The sequence below is a fragment of the Pangasianodon hypophthalmus genome, chromosome 15 (assembly GCF_027358585.1).
Source record: "Pangasianodon hypophthalmus isolate fPanHyp1 chromosome 15, fPanHyp1.pri, whole genome shotgun sequence".
NCBI lineage: Eukaryota > Metazoa > Chordata > Actinopteri > Siluriformes > Pangasiidae > Pangasianodon > Pangasianodon hypophthalmus.
The window spans coordinates 9149702-9171254 of record NC_069724.1 but is presented as its reverse complement, the minus strand read 5'-3'; the positions used below and the strand labels follow the sequence as shown (position 1 = coordinate 9171254).

At 37.8% G+C, this 21553-nt stretch overlaps 1 protein-coding gene across 5 annotated transcripts; it reads right to left on the bottom strand.

The window, feature by feature from the left end:
- Positions 1 to 31: 31 nt before the first annotated feature.
- dub (duboraya) lies at positions 32 to 21522 on the bottom strand. Of its 5 annotated transcripts, none has more exons than XM_026938656.3 (7): positions 21394 to 21476; positions 6123 to 6197; positions 4414 to 4491; positions 3328 to 3396; positions 1664 to 1858; positions 1042 to 1543; positions 32 to 950 (listed from the first exon to the last, which is right to left on the bottom strand). In XM_026938656.3, exons 1-7 carry the CDS (start codon positions 21397 to 21399, stop codon positions 943 to 945), a joined length of 933 nt encoding a protein of 310 aa, XP_026794457.3. In that variant the 5' UTR covers positions 21400 to 21476; the 3' UTR covers positions 32 to 942. The 5 variants fall into 5 exon arrangements, with proteins under 5 accessions (XP_026794457.3, XP_026794458.3, XP_026794456.3 ...); XM_026938657.3 differs by having other exon boundaries at positions 3328 to 3393; positions 6123 to 6200; positions 21394 to 21473; XM_026938655.3 differs by having other exon boundaries at positions 6123 to 6200; positions 21394 to 21472.
- Between the last annotated feature and the right edge of the window lie 31 nt (positions 21523 to 21553).

The window sequence follows — 21553 nt, the reverse complement described above, 5'->3', positions numbered from 1 at the left end:
CCCTACAGAAAGAAGTACACAGCAATCAGTATGACTTACACAAAACTCCAGCTTTTTATTCAAATACTTTAAAAAAACATTATCACAGTGCGAAAAAATTAAAATAAATGAACATATTTCCAGTGTACTATTACTAAATTGCTAACTACTTCTTGTTATGGCGACTGATTTTGATTCATACAGTGTAGAGGTATATTTTGGATGACAGAAATATTGTTAAATGTTTAAACACACAAAATCCTAGACAACACACAGATTGCATCACAGCAAACAGGCTCAAGATTGTGCTTGTATTAGTTTAAAGGTGAAAATCAACTTTAATGCACTTTAAAGCACGAGTCACCCATCACTACTATAGCTGTTAATCCTTGGGACATGAGGACAACACATTTGTATATTTCACCCTAAGATGTCATAAAATTTAAAAAAAAAGAAGCTTTGTTTAAAAAAAAAATCTGTGAGTTTAATCTTTGATTTAAATTTGATTATGAAGATAACACCTGACTGTGTATGTAGCAACACACTATACACTTGTTCTAAAGCCCAGTGTTTTGGAGTTTAAATAAAAAGCAGGTTCTTGTCAACATCCATCCAGCCATCCTTTACTACAACATTAACTTTAGTGCAATGTATATACAAAATGCCAACAAATACTGTAATACTGAATCTGAAATAATTCCATCAGCACAAAAAAAAAAGATGTTAGCAAAATGTTAACAAAAACTGTACAAGAAAAAAATGATTTTCTTTCCACTTTGTGATTAACTTGCACATTAACACACACAAAAAAATAACCTGGTGCTAAAGCTTTGTTGGAAGGTTTCAGGGCATTTTATTCACATTGTTATTGGGCCTCCGCTTCACCCTTGTGGTTCTCCCATGTGGCTAGAATTTAGTGAACTGTCCCTTGAGCGGAATTCCTATTTTCATTGCTTAGAGCATTTACATTCCTGTAATATGACAAAGAAAGACAACTTTTTAGATAAACATCCAAAAATGAATAAGCAGGGATTCCTATAAGGAATATAGGCAAAGACTCACCTCCATCTTCCTCCTCTTTTTTCACTTCCTGTTCTATTTTTTCCTCCGTTGCTGTTGCCGGGTCGCTCTGTGCCTCCATGGCTGTCTCCTCATCAGGCTCTTGTTTTGTGGACTCTTCTTTACTGTTGTCTATCTCAGGTTGCTCAGACTTCTTCTCCTCTTCTACTGTCTCCTCCTTCTCAGCTGACACGACACACTCCCTGTTCTCTACTTCTTCTCTTGTTGAAGCTAAGGGCTGCTGTTCTGAATCCTCTGATGCTTCATGTTGCTCATGATCTTGCTCTTGCTCTTGCTTGGACGTAGCAGATGCCGAATCGGTACCGTCAATCTCCTCTTTCTCCACCTTCTGCTCCTCGAACACGTCGTTCTCCTTTCCATCTGGAGTCGTCGGACCAGAGACAGGCGGGGTGGCCTTTTCCTCGTTAGGCCCATCTTCCTCCCCACTGGACTTCCTGAGTCGGCGAGACGGCGGACGGCGTTTGATAGAATGACGAGCACGACCCTGTGTGTGTGTGATCCAGAGCAACACATGTATTTTAAACCTCAGAATATAACATACACTCCCTATCAGTAACATCATTTTTAATTAAACACCGAGGGGTGGCCTTGAGTATTTTTTAACCTTGTTGATGCTTGGAAGGACAGTGCTTTCCGCAGGGGTCTCGAAGCTGGCTGGGGTCTCTAACTGGCTTGGTTTGGATGCTGAGGTTGGGCTGACTGGGCTACAGGGTGAGTGAGGTGGGAAAAATGGCAGCTGCGGTTTCCCAGCTCCTGGACTCAATGGGGACGGCAGGGTGGCCGTCGGTGAAAGAGATGCCTGTGAGAAACATAACACATAGAAAAATCAAATTTAAACAATTTTACCCAAAATATAATTGATCAGATGAGACACGTTTAGTGTCCGATGTTTTCCTCCTGTGGGCTTCTAGGGTCTCAGCTTGTAGCCTTTGATGTAGTCCTTACATTGAGGTACATAGAGTTCAGTGTAATGGGTCTAACCCGGGATCCTGTCAGGTTTGTATGGGAGCTGGCAGATCTGGACCCCTTCCTGGACACTATCGAGGCTGAAGGCTCAGGTGTCAGTTCGTCCTTCTTCTGGAAGAGTCTCTTGGATGTGGCCACACACACCATCCGCATCCTGAGCCAAATTTGATGCAGGCAGCCTCACAGTTGAGGACAGTATTTCTCAGATGGTTAATACCAAGGCACTAGACACACTGCCAGTGACTGTCATTGCACTCCTGAGGTTTTGGGCATTGGTTGCTGGAGCCTAAGTCCATGGTGGTTTGGGTTGTCGCTAGTTTTCGAGCTGGTGTGCTGAGAGCGGCTCTACCAGGATGGAGGGACAGACACGTTCTGGCCCCGTTAACACTGATAGCACTGGATGTGAAGGATGCAAAGAAATGCTCCTTTCCCACTAAACGCTTCTCTAGCTAGCATGTCACAGTGAAATGGATATGAACACCACGGTAAAGAGAAAGAATAGGAGAAAGCAAGCATTTACAGAAAAAACTGTAGCACATGTGCTGTGCCCTATTTTGCAATTCCTGCCATCGTGCATGCCTATATCAACAGGAAACAGTGAAAGCAGTCATGGATTTGAATAAAATTGGAAAAAGAAGGAAGTCTTTCTTTTAACCATCCAGGTAGAGCCTAGCAGAGCTCCTGAGACTGTGTAAACTTACATAAAAGGAAACTCACTTGTGTAAAACTTGTGCGATAGGCTTCAAATCATACAACTTGCATAGGTTACTGCAACTGTATATAGGCTAGTATAAACAGCTTATTTATTTCAATCACATACACAAATTCAATGTGGTCTGACAAGCTACCAAATACGTGTGTGTATGTGTGTGTGTGCATGTGTGTGTGTGCATGTGCATGTTTGTTGTACTTGGTTTTGAATAGTAAAGTGAGTGTTACAATACTTTGGGTGTGTGACAGGTGTTATAATGTAAATAAAACTTCTTATTTTTCTTCTTATCTTTATTACAGAGCATAACTATGCCATTTGAAGGAAGTGCATCAATATTAGGGTGTGTAATTATGTGAGAACAACTGGCTGACCTTAGTAAAGGGGGAAAATTGGTATAATTTTTTTTCAAAAAACATCTATCCTTGCAGGTGTTATATGCATATCTTGCCAATAGAGGGTGACACACTAGAGGGTGTGTGTGTGTGCGCACGCGCACGCGTTGGGGGGAGGGGGGCGGGTGTTTGGGACGCGGTATGATGGGGGGTATTTGGTGAACATGTTAAGATGGTTTGCGGTAAAAACACACCCACCTTTAGTTTCTCAATGAGGGCAGAGTTTCTATTCTTTCTTGGCGGGTGGGAACCAGCTTCTTCTTTCTGCTGTTTAAAAAACAATATAGATTATGCTTAATGTACCATATTAATAAACCCTGAAAACAATGTATGATTGTATACAAGCTGTAAAGTTGCATCATGTAAGAAGTATAGACAATGAAGAAATAAGAATGCACCTAGCATGCTAAACTTTGTCTCTTCAAAGTGCTTTATACCACAGTGCTGTTGAATTCTTCTGAGTGGTCAGAAGATGTGGATTAATTTCCTATAACAGCAGCTCTGACAATAATTCCAGCTGCAAATCATAGGTATATATTAATCATTTCTATAGTAACAGTAACAGAGTCACAGGGACTTCTTTGGCTGGCGCTCTACATAATCCAAGACTAATTAAACAAACTAGATTGTGCTGTTATTTAATAAGAAAAACACATAATTATTGATTTATTGAAGTTTTCTGTAACTGGATGTTTATTTAACATTTATGGAAGGAGTCTCCAGTGTCAGTTCCTTGTAACTGTGCATAAACTCTTCAGGAGAGATGACATCGCGCTTTCTGGTAACAAGTTGCATTTTTTTGTCTTCGAGAGAGAGAAAAAAAAATTAAAGACAGGTGAAGGAATGACTGTGATAACAGGTACTAACTAGTCTCAGGGACATTCCACAACACTGAACATCACCATAAATGGATAAAAAATTATGTTGTTCTTTATTAAATAAAACTTGTAATGTTGGTAAATTGCTGTGGCATAAGAGTGGTATAAAACACTTTGTGATGTGTTGTTATAGGAAAATAATCAACTTCTGGTGGTAACAGTAACTCTGCAGCACACCACTCCATTGCTGATTACTTTCCTATAACAGCACACCCTTGTTTTTTACTAATTACTTATTGAACCCTACAGGAGAGGGTTTCCCTTTCAGAAAAGGTTCCAAGTAGAACCTCTTAGTTCAGCTGATACAGAAAACAGCTCAGTGAAATACTTTGTCTATTTGTGAATCAAACATGCAGACATGTTCTAGCAGGATAGTGTTTTCTTCATGCTTCTCATCTCGTCTCACCTCGTCCTGCCCCTGACCCACATCATTACTGACAGGAAGTGGCAGTGTGCGTGGGGGTCTCCTCCGTACAGGCTTGTTCTGAAGCACAATGAAACACAAGCTGTATTTATAATGTCCTGTACGGTCAGGTCTTTAAGAGCTGAGCTTGGATCAGATGCGACATGGCTAGTAAAGAGAGCATGACAGCAAAGGCACAATTAGGTATAACTTTTCCAAAGAATTCAATCATTCATCACCTTCCAGAATACAAACAAGTATCGAAGAAAGCAAAAGAATGAAAGAGTGATGTGTCTGGGACTAAAATCAGTGGGAAATAGAGAGATGGATAAGAAAAGCAGTAATGCAGAAAGAAAAGAGAGGATTGCTGATGATAAGTGCACTGAAAGTGAGAGACAGCGACGCCAAAATGGTTTCATTCAAAGCTCTGCTGTTGGGAAAAAAAGCAAAGATCAGCAGCCTAAATCAGAGTTCTCAAAGTTCCTGTGGCCAGTGACCCCTTTAACTAAACATATAATAATCCAAAAAAGCAAAAGAGCTTTGCATCACATTTTCATTAAAATTGTCAGGTTAAGTTAATAGTATTTATAAGCTTTTTAATTAATCAGGTTTGGATTAAATCAATTCAATTCAAGTGACTAGTCAAATAACTTAAAACTATACAAATAATACATATAATAACTTTGATAATAGTTAAATAAAAAAATTGGGCCCCACTTTGAGAACCACGGACCTAAACAACACAACAAATTGCCGCTGAGCGCCGGCACAGACTGCCACTTATCACTGTTATGTAACAGTCCTTTCGCATACAGTCAGGATTTGCAGTGAGGGGTTTAGAGGTTACAGCACGGCCCTGTCAAACCACTTCAGCTGAGTCTACATGCATATATAGCCTTTTATAACCACACCAGCCTGTGTTTTCAGTTCTGATACATTACAGTTTCTATAGTAACAGCTCATTCAAAGTTTGATGCAGATGATCCATGTAATCTAATAATAAGAAGTCTAATAATAAACAGATAAACATGTGCTGTTATTTAGGAAAGAATAATGTCAAATTGTGAAGTTTTCTGTAAAGAGACTCCTTTCAGATGGACTCTCCAGTTCAGCACTTTGTAAGAGTCAGAGCTAAAGCTGTAACTTTAAGTTGTAATTGACAAAAGTATAAAGTGATATAAGAGGAATAAAACACTTCTGAATATGCTTTATAGGAAAATAATCAACCAGGTGGTACCAGTAACTGGTGGTTGATTATTTTCCTATAACAGCAGGTTATCTGTACTTAATGGTGCCATTAGAGCTTTTCATTTCTGAATTGCTCACAGAAAAAAAAAAAAAAAAAAAAAAAACAGAAAGAACCAGTTACACTGTTTTATTATGTAGATTAAAAAAAATATCACTTTTCCTATAAAATGTCACTTTTCCTATTTTAATAATTCCAAGTGAAGATTTTAAAGTCAAGATTGCATTTTGTCACTTGTTTTGGGTTACTGAGCTTTAGATGAATCCCATTCAATTCAAATGACCAGTGAATTATAAATAATAACTAATAATAAAATAAGTGTAATGGAAGGGTAGGTTGATGGAGGGACTGAGAGAGTCTGTTTAAGCAGAGTGCAGTGTGAAAACGTAAGCACAAGGAAGTAAGAGATGCAGTCTGAATGAGGACGGATGGAGAGACTGATCAGTTACAGGTTGGGAAGCCTCACCGCTTCATCTTCTGTAGGAGCGGGAGCCGGAGATGTGAACTTTCCAGCCAGCTCAGCCACAGAGAGTCTCGACCCCTTCTGAAATACATCAGCGTTAGTGGAGTGTAAAGCATGCACGCATTAACAGCTGCTGAAATGGGAAGAAAAGGAAGTTAAACTTTGTACTCTGGTTTGTGTGTGTGTGTGTGTGTGTGTGTTTGGGGGGGTGGTCATTATTCTGATGTAAGTATCTGGCATGAAGACAGAAATAATTTCAGAATTCTTTCCCCCTTGAGCTCTCCATTAAAGTGTTAAAACCTGTAAATGGCAGAAAGACATGTACCATCACAGAACCAGACAGACCACATTTCTGAATATTATACTCTGCTTGACTGTGTGCCACCTATCAGAGCCAAAATATAAAAAAAAAAAAAAAAAAAAAAAGGTTACAAACAAAACTGATTTGTATATAGACCAGTTTTCACCAAACACAAACCAGCACATCAAACTGTCCTTTTCCTTTTAATCAAATAGGAAAACAAGTTTAGGTTAGGTTGTGTGTAAAAACGTATGCAAACTTGATAACATCAAAAATCAGCAAGATAGCATGTTTTGTCCAGTTTGGAAAATTTGTCATAATGAATATGCTGTTTGGGCTGCTTCTGCCTGCAAATGCAAAATACAGGGTGGAGTCAACGCAGACGGATTAATTTTACACTCATGATTTACTAAACCTGAAAGTGTGCAAATTAATACTTCCAGAGAGCATGTATTAAATTTGTGGAAGCTTCGGCCAGATAAACATAAAATGATACCATTCACTAGGTGTCAATAATGAGACAATTTATTAAGATTATGTCTCAAATTAATTAAAGAAGAAGTCTATTAAAATAATGACAATAATACTGCAAAATGTGCTTCAGAACACACATGCTTTTATTTTGAGTTCATATTGTTTTCTTCTCCTACTTGTGATGTAATTTGTGTAATTATTCATTTTAAATCGCTCACAACATGCCCAAATTTAGCACATGCAATTTATCCCCTTGAACACGCAAATTAGCACATGGGATTTGGAATCTTAGTAAATCAGGTCCTAAATATATTTCTCTTTTTTTCAAATTTCTCTAAAGGTGGGCAAACTTTTGCACTCAACAATGTAAAGCTACATACAAACTAGGGAAAGTATGGAAGGGAAAATACATATTTTGCTCAATAAGAATACAAAATAGAAAACAAGGCAAATGTGTTTTGCGTTCATTCTCTAGAATACTACTGAAATTCATCAAAATTCTATTATAAGTTTTGTGGAATTCAAATATTTACACTGTATAAGGACCAATCGAGTACAATTATCTGAGAAAACCTGAACACACTAAAGATAGTATATTTTGTTAAAGGAATCAATTCTTCACCATTTTTTGCTTACTCTGATTGTATATCATCAAACAAGGCATGTTTGCTCCTTTAGCTATGTGGCTAATGTAGTTAAACAGCCAAGCCGCATCAGTATCCGACAGTAGTGATTGCTTTGTGATTAAGACTTTGGGCTATTGATCAATAGCTTATGAGTTCAGATCCCTGCAGAAACACAGAAATGTCTTGGTTGATCCACTAGATTTCTGACCAACTATTTCAGTAAGCGTGACATTTTTGCATTCCAAAAGATTAAGCTCCCAGTTTTTATTTCTCTCATAGAAACAAGCAATTATATGAACATAGAATTTTAACTGAACTTTTAGTTCATCAGTGAAGCAAAGGAGTGAAATTGAACAGAAATTCACTGAGATGGGAGATTCATTGTTGTTCCAGTTGCTGCTGCTATAAATAGCCAGCATTTACAGCATTTAATGTAATAATGTTTCTGTTAATAATTAAAGCAAACGATTTCAGAGAAAGGCATTCTCTTTGGTTATGCAATTTTGTGGACCTGCAGCATAAAATAAGTGAATATAATTGGTACATTTTTGAGCAACAAGAAAATTATTGTTAATTTTTATTTGTTAAAGTGGCCACATACTTTCACAAAAATGGACTTGTACGGCAGATGACCAAGCAAAACACTCAAAACACACAAGATTATTACTTACAACTGACTGGTTCAAACAAAACTCTTGTGTTGTGCTATTCAAACCTTCTTTTGGCCACTGCAAACTGGTGCAAGGAAGTGCAGTGAGCCAACCAAATTGCAACGATCAGCATTCGCAAGGTTGTGGCCAGAAAAGATTCTCAGGCCCAGGCCACAATGAGGTTTGAAAATCTGAGACCACACTGAAAATCTGGGTTTGTTTTTTAAACTGGAAACGAACAATATTAGACTATTAGAGTTTTGAAAAAATAAAAACAAAGAAAGGAAACATTCATCATCATGAATATTCAGGATTTCAAGATTCTGCACTGTCACAGTGAAAATTCAATGATGCGAATTTGTGATTTTTACCCTGTTAAGTCCTTTGTAAAAAAAAAAGGTCAGATTTTCCTTGAGTCTTATTCCTTCCCTTAAAGCATGTGTTCAGATGACACTCTGATGGTTTTGATCTAACATGGATCATCAGGTTTTAGACAAACTTGGAGTGTTCATGCCAGCTTGAGTGCACGCTGTCATTAAAGCAAATGCAGCCATGCCAAATACTAAGAAATTCTGAAACTAGAAATTGTGCAAATATTTCTAAGATTCAACTCTTCACTCAAGTTGTTGCTAATAATCTATTTTGAAATGTAAAAAATTGTGTTAAATTAGAAAAGAATGCAAAATAGAAGCATTTTCAGACTTTTGGACGCCACCATATATTTTTGAACACTCCTGTCCACGCAAACATATACATATCATGTTCGAAAATTTCTCCGTCCACACGAAATCGCAAACCGCTCACGGGAGCAGTCCAGTCATAATATCTATTTAATAAACTGTGATGTCAAACACCCTAAGAATAACATCGCAAGCACACGTATTGTGCGGAAAGCAAAATGCAGGATTCATATGTCTGTGCTAATGATAAGGAGGAATTACTGCTTAATGTTACACTTGAATACACAGTGTTCATCCGGGTCTTATTCAGAATTTAAGTTCACAGTGCAGTTTCTACCGCTGAAACGGTGGTTATAGGAGCAGAACAGTGTATATCAAATTCTGGCACCTCCTTATGATTGTATAAGAAATTACAAATCACAAAGTAATAATCTGGGCAGCAGCAAAGAATCCAAACACATTCACATTCAGCAAAACTGCAATGGCACGCACAGGTTGATGCTGTGACGTGGGGGTTTTGAATTTTGTAACCACTGTTTTGCTTCTGTAAGCTCAAAGTATCATACACTGCATGTTATTGGAGAAGACTTTTTGCACTATCCTAATTGTTGTATTCTGGTATGTGTGATTCTCAAACTTTTATGGCTGTTAATAATATTTAATATTTTTACACTATGTGTATTACTCCAGCAGTGAGTTTTTGCTGCTGATACATGAAGTAAAACTGCACACAGTAATAACAGTGTAATTACATAATATACATGACTTTATAACCTAAAAAACCCTCAGATCACTGACAAGCAGATATCACCAGATTGTGTAGCTAAATGGAAACCTCTATGAGAGACGCACAGCTATATGAGTTATGCTAACTGTGATGGTTTGGGACTGTGACTGCTGTGGTGGCATTGGGGCTGCGGTTGCTGCGAGCAGTTTTGCACTCAGGTCTCCATCAGTGCACAGTGAATAGGTTCAACAAACCAGACTTCATGTGAAAACTGTAAATTCCTGGTTGTATTTGTATTTGTAAATTGTATTTGTCCATGTACTACACAGTTATAGAAGGGATTTATTTATAATCGCACTACCCGGTGTCACGCAGAGGAGGATGGGTTCCCTTTTCAGTCTGGTTTCTCTCAATGTTTCTTCCTCATATCGTCTCAGGGAGTTTTCCCGTGCCACCGTCGCCTCTTGCTCATTAGGGATAAATTCATACATTTACAATTTATATCCTGAATGTATTTATTTCTGTAAAACTGCTTTGTTTCAATGTCCATTGTTAAAAGTGCTGTACAAAAAAACTGAATTGAATTGAATTGATATGCAGCTATGAGATATGCTATCAGTGCTGAGTAAGCTGTAGCCAACACTTTCACTATAACGATTTAAAAATTCACTCTATAACTAGAACTACAGTATGGGTCAAACCAGTGTAGGGCAGGTACACTACAGTTAGCCTGGTGCTAATATAACAAAATTCCCCCATGAGGACACTAGCTGAAATTAGCAGGAGTTGTCAGACAAACAACAGCTACTGATTAAGTGAATTGAGTGTTTCAGTGTTTTATTTTGGTATATCATGACGTCTTTGTAAGGATTTCAGTCCTGATAAGGACTGTAGTAAAGGCTTCAGCTCAGGAAATAATACAGCATTGAGTGAGAAGGGAACAAAAGCTAAACTAGCACACACCTAGTTAGAGATCTCAGAGGCATTATGCAAAATAAAAATGGTTGGTTCGTTTAAAAAAAAGCAGGTTACATGTTATTTTTTTCGTCTTAGGAGTCAGAATCTAGGAGGTTCTTCTTATAATCCAAACTGACTTATTATCTGGAAAATATGGTTTTCACTGCCCTCTGTTTCAAGTTCGGAGAGATTTCATCGACTGGGCTTGTATCATCACAGTCTCAAAAGGTTTAATCGTTGCATAATAAAACAGAAACACAAATGGGAGTATATTTGGCAGAGGCAGACTGGGAGAGCAATAGATAGGGAAAGAAAGTTGTAAAGGTTTAGTCTAAATGAGGTCAGAGCCCTCTGGGAGACTCTGAGAGATTGTAAGAGCAGAGATCAGAGAAGACATTGGGTCATGCTCAGACCTGAGACTCACTCCCTTTCCTCATTGCTAGAGGCTCATTACACCCTCGTCCAGCAAAACCTGCATAGCTGTGCATGAGGTGCTGACTGACAGGAACAGATATAGTGAAGTAAACAGAAGCCTCCAGGCATAATATTGCCTCACTCCTGAGCTCTGCTAAATACTCAGCAAGGACAGCTTTCCAGCCAACACTAATACTGATAACACTAATGACTAGATATATATGCCAGAATGATTGGTCTGTGCTGGGATGCTGGAGGTCCAACCATTGTTGCCAGGAGCAGGGTTTCCTATGGACCTGGGCTATTTTTAAATTTCTGTTATTAAAATTCACCTTCAAATGAAATAATTTAGTTACCAAAATCCTATAGTTTACCAGACTGAGCCAACAGATTTGAATAAAGATGCACAATACCCCAGTAAACTTCTCAACACGTTCTGGAGATGGTCTCCTTTTATGATATTGTTCACAAGATTATATATGTCAGGTAAATTAAACACAAACACAAACAACAATCACTCAGGCTGTTGCACTGTGGTTATGATTCAAATGTAGTGAAATGGCTTAAGAGTAGAAATGAGAGAAGGCATTTCAGTCTCTGAGCACTGAGAACTGAGACACCCCATGGACTACACATTGCTTGCAAAGCATCGCAAATCATGGTGCCTTACACTCATTTTAATGACCATGCTCACTGATACTGTCTGATCTGTACACTCAAGTCGGCCACACTCACACTCTGTTAGGGATACTGTTTAAATACCATAATATCTTAAACATAAAACTCAGCATGAGGAGCAACACATGACAGCAACCAGCATCATGTTCTGTAATGCCCCTGACTGTCTAACACTAAGCATGTTATTCATTTCAGTATCAGTATCGTTGAGTACCAACAAACTTGTACTTGTCCTTGGTCCGATACAGTATATGCATATTAAATACAAGATCACTTTAAGGTCTTTCTGAAATTTTTTTTCTTCTGCTTGAGCGGTCGTATCATAGCTTATCGTGGTTTCCTGTTGTGGAAAATGAAATGTTGCTTAGTCTGATATCTTGCCTCTGGCATTATGCAGTGGCACATGTCACTTCTCGTGATATAAGTGTATTGAAAAGTACATATAACGATTCTTTCACAGCTTCTGAATGGTGTTTAACCATCATGTGACCATCCTGTTGTCTTTAGAGCATCTCTGCATCTGAATTCTTTGAGTGAATAAGATGTCGTCTGATAGCAATATCAGGCTAACCAGCAAATCCCAGTTTGCCAATGTGGACCACTTATTTTCCTCATCAGACTGCTGTGTATATCTTGGTTGTTTGTAGTAGCGCAGATAATGGGCAAGTTTTTGATCTGCAGTCCTAGCTGTACTGGATGAAAGGCATGATTGCAGCTTCCCAACCAAAGAATGAAAAGACACCTTAGCCTAGCTTTGACAGCCACTAGAAGATTTAAGTGGAAAATTATGGAAAGAATGACTTGTAGCATGTTGAATTGCACAGCTCCTTTCTACACACATTGAGCAGTAGTCCTAAGCTATTTAAATGTTCTCTGTACACACTACAATACCAGGTTTGTAGTGAAAACTGAGGGCTTTTAGTGCGCACTGTCCTGAGCAGCCTGGTTGGCTAGCAGAGCAGCAAGCTTCATGCATATCTCTCTAGACCAGGGTGTGGACCCTCTCCCCTGAGAACAAGTGGACGAGTTTGTAGCGTGTGCATGTGGGTGTTGATTCTGCAGCTTATCTCTCAGTCTGCTCTAATATTACCCACTCTGTTTCAAACGACCTGTGGAGATTATATCAGTCTCTAGCACGCTTCAGTTTTAAAACTTTGACAGACACAGTTGCATGCTCGTGCCTCACGAGCCTTCTGTAGAACGGAAGAGGAACCAAACATATGCTTCTTCTTAACAACAGGGAGAGTCATCATGATAAACTAGACAATATAAATACACCAAATACTCCAGCCCTCGTGTTTAATTACACATGGGATCAAAGAAATACTGTGTAAAAATAATGTGTAAAAATAATAACCACAGATGATTTTACGAGTTACCTCTGGCTTTGGGACCATATATTACAATCCAAAGACAAGTACTTTTGCATCTACACACATTTGCATTACTACACACTGGAACAGCTTCATAGATAAAAAATTACACACGATATCAAAGATTATCATGTTACAGCTTGTTCTGAGTATACTACCCACAGGAAGTTTTGTTAGTAGTAGCATTAGGCACTACAGTGGAGGGATATACTGCCGTGCAGGAGTATTTCAGACATTTTGACAGCTGGTATCTGATTACAAACTGAATTTATTAGACCTATGTGCATTTCATTAGGGCATGTAACTCTCCAGCCACCTGATCAGCTTGATATTCACTGTGTGAGGAAATCACACTTAGCTAGCAAGGTTTTAGCCATCTTCATGCAGACTGACTAATCTTATCACAGCGTTTAATACACTGGGTCCATGAACATGATCTTTGCAGGAATGTCCATGATGTTTTGGTAAAAAAAATATTTTACATCCAAAACCAAAACTGCCAGAATTAAGCTACAGTGACATCTGATAGGTTTTCCTAGAATGTTTATTGTAAAATTCTGATTCTTGAATAATCTGTTTGGCTGTTTGCATCACGGTGTGTACGAACGTTCATGAATCAGTTTCTGTTGGGAAAATAAACGCTTGAACACTGTGACACAGTGAGCTTCTTGGAGCATAATATAATCATTAGACTAAATTGGTTCACAGAATTGCAACTTCATTCCAGAGTTTTGTTTGAAGCAGTTATTGGCGAACAAATGTGATATGTGGTTGGTCGTTTGTAGCATCTGTCAGAAAAGTAGGCAGATAAAAACGTACTGGACTCTACAGTGAAAAGTGAAAGTCCGGTCTGTAAGACCAGTCGTCCCCTAATGTCACTGGTTCTTGGTTTCAGGTCAGCAGCTTTTGTGTGCTGGAACCAAACCCATTTTCCCAGATAAGAACTGGTTCCTTCATAGTGGAAACAGACAGATTTGTTCAACATTAGGCTTATGAACCAGCAACAGCATCTGTCAGTGCAAAAGAACTATGTAATACCATGCCTTGGATAAGTATTTGCTCCCCTTATTCAACATTCTGCAATGTTTCAACCTGGAATTGAAATGGACTTGTCATGAATCTACACAATATAATCCATAATATTGAATTGGGGGGAAGATATTTGCAAAATTATTTACAATTAAAAAATGTAAAAGTTGTTATTACATAAGCCAGATCTTCCGTGAAGCAGACCAGAGCACATGATTAAAGATATTATTTAAAGTTATTTTAAGACATGCACTCTGCAGATGGAAGTTTGATTTCCTTGCTTTAAGGACCAGTATTGTCTGGCTCTTGGCTCATTGCTAGAACCTCCTCTGAGATTCTTTTTTCTAGGTGTGACCTCATTCTTTGGCTCAGGTTGTTATAGGTGGCTGTTGGGTAGGAAAAATAGGACCTTCCCAATAGTATGCAATGTGAGTCAGTGAGTGAAGAGGTACAAATGCCTCATGCCTGTATTTCACCCTGCTCTCACTGTCACCCTATCACCACGTGCCTAAAGAGATTGTAATGACTCAACATTAACATATACAACATACAGTAATCACTTAACACACAATTAAAGACTCTGATTTCTTTGAAAGAATCTGATTTTCTGGACTTCTTTCAAAATACATGACATGTGCATCTTTGTGGTTGAATAAACCTACTCAAGAAGAAGCTATTCAAAAATTCACTAGTAGTTACTATCTATCTATCTATCTATCGATCTATATATTTGGGTGGGGGTGATTATGATTGCAAATTGCACATTTTTGTGTTTTTGAATTCTTGATTCTGATTGGGCATTAGTTCTGGCTGCAAGGTTTGTATGAATGTGCTCGTTCTAATACATTATCATCTCTACTTGACTTGATAGAGGCCGCTCCTCATAAAGCATTTGCATTTGTGGAAGGAGTCTACAGTGTCAGCACGGAGAGACAGTCAGAGGTAAAGCTGTAACTTTAAGCGTTCTAACACAGGAAAGTCTTTAGGAAGGTGTGCTTTGCAGATTCTAAGTAACATGACAAGCTGCATTTTTTTTTCTTATTAAGAAAAAGAGAAAAAGAGGCTGGTGAGGAAATGACTGTAAATATAGCTGTTATAAGATGATAACAGGATCTAACTTGTTTTGTGGATGTTCCACAACATTAAATGTAACTATAAATGGATAAAAGTTACAATGTGTTATTCTATATAATAAAAATTGTAATTGTTGGTAAAATGCTGTGGTGTAACAAGAAGAAAACACTTCGTGACTTGCTGTTATTGGAAAATAATCAACTTCATGATGGTAACTGTAACTCCGCTTCAAGCTAGGCCACAACACAACACCCATTGTTGTTTAATTTCCTATAATAGCATAGAAATTTACACAAATATCTCATCATATCTGATGAGATATATTGCACAGTGTAACTTTTTAGGAGATCGGCAATACTGCTTCATTATTAAAAATAATGCAAGATGTTACTTTGTGAATATAACAATTGTAGTAAATATCTCAGAGGTTTTTTATTATTATTATTATTATTTATTTTATTTTTTTTAACAGGGTCTGGGAGATTTTAGGTTTTGGATTTGAACTGGTTTTAATGATCACTGTACTGTACTGTTTTTTTTTTTTTTTAGACCTGGTAACCCTGGCGAAAGCAACAGTGAAATACTGACAGGCTATGCTTCAACAGCATTCAAAATAGTTATTTAACAAGAATTGTGTAACTTCCTAAAGCAGCTGTGCTGCTCAATTTGAAGCAACATCCCAAAAGGGCTGGGCTGGTATGTGCAATCAGTCCACCATATTCACACTAGTACCCAGTCTGCAGGGCCTAAAAAAAGCTTTCCATGAATATGCTCAGGCCAAAGCTCAAACTAATGAACTGGAGCTCTAATGCAATTAGTTATCAAATGCCACCCTAAACAATACATGCATGCTACTGGTATTACAGTTACCTATTTTATTCTCTTGGGGGAAAATACTGTACAATCTACCAAACCTGATTAAACATACAACAATTTTAGCCAAGTGATATTCATGGAAATCCCCTCCAAAGCTACAAATAGGAAAAAAGTCAGCTAACCAGCTGAAACACCATTTTAAGGCAGTGTCTTCCCTGTGGGAGTGAATCAAAATGCCATTTTGAGGAACAGAAATGAAGAAAATTGATGTAAGAAAAAATATATGATTTCATCATTCATTACAACACTTGAGCAGATCCTTAGCATACACAAATATTTCACCAGCACTCATAGAACGGATAAGAACTTGTGAAAGTGGAGCCTGAGTTCTGTTTCGACTGAAGCTTTGCTGCAACCACTTTCTGAATTCTTCTTTTCTCTTATAAAGAGAAGTCAGTCATGATCATGTCCCTTCCTGTCCTCTGTTTCATCTGTATGTGTGTATGTGTGTGTGTGTGTGTGTGTGGGGACAGCTGCTGAGGTGGGACTGACAATAACTCGGTCCTGCCAGAGTTTTCACATAGCTGACATTCAGGATGTAATGAACTCAAATAGCCTGTAAGGCTACACACACACACACACACACACACACACACACACACACACACAGCCCCCTCGCCACACACCAGCCCTTTAACATCATAACCGTTGTCAGCTCAGAGCTCAGTTCACGCTGGGATTAGTAGTAACATCACATAGTAAGCGGTTGACTGCAGGATTTCCTCTACAGGATGTTGAAGATGCTTGAATCTTACACTGCAAAGTTTACCACCCTGAGGTTGATTATTTTCCTATAACAGCACATCCTGGAGTGGTTTATTTCTCTTAACCACAGAAAATTTACCAAGGATTGGAAAGAATGATACCTATTTGTAGCTACACTTAGTCTATGTGTTTGGTGTCCAAAGTTTGCTTCTTTAGTTTTGTGCTAGAGCTACAAGACTAATGTTGCTACCAAGTAAAACTTAACAACTAAAACTCAAGTAACTCAACTTAACTAGGAAAACTTACAGCCTCCAGTTTAGCGTCATGCTAAATCGTCTCACACCTCAAATCTCACCAAGTTGTTATGTAACCTCAACCAGCTTCACTTATGTGGTTACTGACACTGTATGACACTTTTAAATCATATTCTTTTTTAGCATCTAGCTTGAAGTCACTTCGTATTAACATCAGATGCAAGCAGGAGGTGTGGCCCGTAGTTTGAAGTTGGAACGTTAGAAGAGATTTGAATGATGATAAAGCTACAGTTTGATTTGTCTATTTTGAATGACAGACTAAGCTTTAATAATATTCTTGCCTGAATAGCATCTGCATCTTTTGAGGTGACTGTATGATTGTATGACACTGAATGACACATTGTTGTCTATAAAAGTGGACAATCACAGAGCTGAAAACAGTCGTAGCTCCATCTTGAAGAGAAATTACTTTCTTCTTCAGCACATAGTTTGTTGTCACTCAGTCAGTGCTAGCGTTAGATAGCGTAGTTTGTTGTCACTCAGTCAGTGCTAGCATTAGATAGGAGACGTTGCCTAAAGTCTGAAGAAGGAACTCAACATTAAAAGTGATTTGGATGACAACAGCACAATTTGAGCTCTTTCACGTGAATGGAAGAGGATGTGATATGTGAAAAAGGGATTTGCTTCAAGTAGCAGTTAATTATGCATGCTTGTGTTTTTGGTGTTTTCCCACCGCTAACTCAATTATTCCACCTTTTTAAGGCTTGTTAATTAGATGATGTGTTGAATCACGTGACATGGGAGCAGGGAAAACACCAAAATGTGCAGGGCTGTGGTACTTCAAGGACCAGCATTGAGCTCTAGATAAACTTTAACTCTGTGAATCTTGGAAGAATGGGCCAAGAGAAAACATTTACAGCATTTAGCAGACTCCTTTATCCAGAGCGGCTTAAAGAAGTGTTTTATAGTCTCTATCAAAAACACATCCTCATGCTAGTTCACTGGGTCAGGGCTTTAAGAATACCATCCAGCTAAAATGCTGAAAACGAGAGCACAGAGCTGGGGTTATGTCTTTCTGGAAGTCTCAGTGTGAAGGCACTGTTTATTATTAGCATTTCAGGACACTGGTTTATACAACATACATATGTCATTTTAGCAACTGCTTAGCGAAGAGCTCACAAGCTATATCACAAACTAGCTAAATGACCTGATAATAATATTTTATCTGATAAACTAACAAGCTAGTGGCACTTAGCATTCTGCAAAGCTCAGTCAATGTAATGTGTCTTAACATCACAAACAACAAACCAGCTAAGTGGGTAGTTGTAGGTCAGTGGGGAAGCTGTTGAACTAGTAATGAGAAGGTTGTGAGTTCAAATCCCAGCACTGCCAAGCTGCTACTGCTGGGCCCTTGAGCAAGGCCCTTAACCCTTAGTTGCATAAATGAGACAAATGTAAGCTGCTCCATGAATGTATGGTTCACTGAATCAGTACTTTCACTTCAGAAACATGTCACAACAGGACTGCACATAAACACCTGGTTTTCCCTCCACAAATCCAGTGTGAGTAATTTTACATTTAATTAACACGGAATAATTTTTTTTAAACAGTCTATGCACAAATCATGTTATTCCTTTGGGTAGAGCGTGTGATGATTTATACCTGCTGCTTGCATGATGCTAAACTGGTAGCTATAAGCTTCCCTTAATTGTTAGCACCATTCAAGCGCAAAACTAAAGAAACAAACTTCAGACATCAAACATGTATTGGCTGATGAACCATAATTATGAAGCTTAAAGGTATAGAGCAGTTAAAATGAAACACCTGCTGTTTTTTTATGTTTGTAATTGCTAGCAGCAATTCTCTTGTGAGAATTAAACAGCCAGTGATGATAGTAATGAAGTCGCTGCACTGAAGCTCACAGTCGTATTACTCACACATGACACGTTCAAGTCAATTAAGCAGGTCACATGAAGCAACTTCTAATTTGTAACCTAAAGGTAACAATGGCTCAGGAATTACTGTATATTGTTTATATACTGTAATTTATTTCTGTTAACCTTTCTATTTTAACCGTTTAAAGTCAGGTTTTAAGAAACTCTGACTCTGAGTCAGGTTTTAAGAAGCTGGCATTCACCTATAGCTTCTACTGGGTGATGTGCTTGCTTTTTTTTTTTTTTGGGTTATGCTATATTTTATTTTAGGGCTGTGTGTTATGTTGTAATGTGCTGTTATTCTTGTTTATGTTCATACCGCTTTATAGTTTTTTATATACTGTGAACACTATGTGACTACTGTCTAAAATAGTGCTGTATAAAGAAATTTTACTTACTTACTTACATTATCATGAATATTAAATATGCTGTACATACAATACACACAATCTCTGAGTGCAGTGTTTGTATTTTTCTCCATTGTGCTGTTCACAGATGGCAAAAAAATGAAGCAGATCGCAATATCTTACAGCATCAACTCTTCATCAGAGCTCCTAAAGCCACAGCTATATGTCAGAAGAACAAACTGGTAAACACTAATTTACACACACGACATGGCTGACTTCATTTTGAAACAATGCATTTGATTTAGATGAAAATCTGAGAAACTGAACAACATAAAGGCCTAATTAGCATTACGTTACTAGTAGGTTATTACACCCGGTTATAATATTTTTATTATATATATATTTTTTTAAATATATGGGAAGTGTGAAGAAAGAATTTGTGGTGTATATAAAGTATATATGACAAATAAAGGCTTCTTTCAAAGCTGTAATGTTAAGCTTCCGCTGCTTGAATGTCTTCAGGAGGGAGAGCTTTGCAGTTTCTCAGTAACATGACGAGATTTTTTTTTTTTTTCTTATTAACTTCAAGAGAAAGAAAAACAGTGAGGCCAGTGAGGAAGCTGCTGTTCAAAGCTGTTCAAATGAAAATGATAACAGAAACTAACTTGCTTTGTGGAGGTTCCACAACTATAAAGAGATTTTTTAAAAATGGTGTGTGATTCTTTAGTAAATAAAAATCTTTAGTTTGGAATAACAGGAACATAACATTTTGGAACATGCTGTTATAGGAAAATAATCAGGTTTGGGCTGGTAGCAGTAATTCCCCTTCATCACACCATCCTATTGTTTATTTTCCTGTAACAGCATGTCCAGTCATGTTTTATTCCTTATTTGTTATCATGTTTTATTCCTCATTTAGTATCGATACTGTATTACAGATTTTGGTAGCAACACACACATAAAATAACACCACAAGTTGGTCATATGCTTCAAGGTTGACAAAGTAAGAAGAACCTGAAATGCATTATTTATAGTTTAAATAGAGAAATTTTAAATTAAAAACTTCAGGCCTCAGTATCCAACTCATTATATTATATAATAACCTCCTCAAAATGAAATAAATGGTTACAATTTGGGCCTTTACACACCGTAAATGCAAATAGAATGTGTATTATGGAGCAGCTAACCTCTCTAGGTTCCCTGAAATCAGCATGAATATCTATTAAGGTCAAGCAAAAGCCTGTTTACCAGTGACATCTCTGCAGGCATAAACCTCAAAATAGCCACAGGCTATTTAAAGTGACTGCCATTTCCTTTTTTTACTCTTCCACTTCAGCAGCCTCGCACATACCATCCTACATAATATTATCATATCTGTATTATTGTCCATTCTCACACATACACGCTTATACCAGCGTGTCACGTAAACTTGCCATTTTGACTTGTTCTACGGATGAGGTTACACCACTTCCTGTGTCAGTTAGCTCACTGCGATTCCAGCCATGCTTTAAGTTAACCGAAGAGTCAGATGTTGTTGGTCCTCCAGCACAACACAGAAACATGCAAATATAGCAAGACAGAGAAACATCACTCGTTTCAATATGGACTGGAGTAAAAAATAAAATAACAGCTTATTCGAAACTTTATAAAAAAAAAAAAAAAAGAGTATGTAATATATGTAAGAGAAAAGGAATCGAAATGAATGATCTGTCATTTTTTCATCACTTCTCACTTGGAGAATACTTTTAATATTATTACAATTTTATTATCCTTATTAAGATCTGCTAGTGCTTCACAAGCTCACAAAACCCCATTTTACCTGAAAACACAATGACAATACCATTGTCATAATCTATTATTTTGATTACATCTATGTGTATAGCACTGTGTTTGTTTTTTTGGTGGCATTTAACACTCCAGTCAATCACACACTGCCATATTACTCATAACAATATAATAAAAGTTATAAACCTGTTATAATACTATGCCATATTTGAATCCAAAGTTACGCTGTCAATTCAGCTTTCATCATCTGTTTGCCTCACTTGACTTTTAACTTGACTTTTATTCAGTCTCCATGACTGTAATAAAGACAACTCAAACAATTTGATCAGAGAATTAAACCAGTCCATTTAATTAACAAACCCCAAATAAAACTGTGCTTCTTGTGCTTACCGCCATGTTTCCCCTCCTGTGTTTGGAGAGCTCCCCTGAACACTCTTGCTGCTCTCTAGTTTATCAACTAGCTGAAGTTGAAGCTGGAGCTCTCCCCTCACTCTCCACCCAAGGTCAGGGTTGCCAGATTGAGGTTTAGTGTTTCCATCTAAAGCCTGGT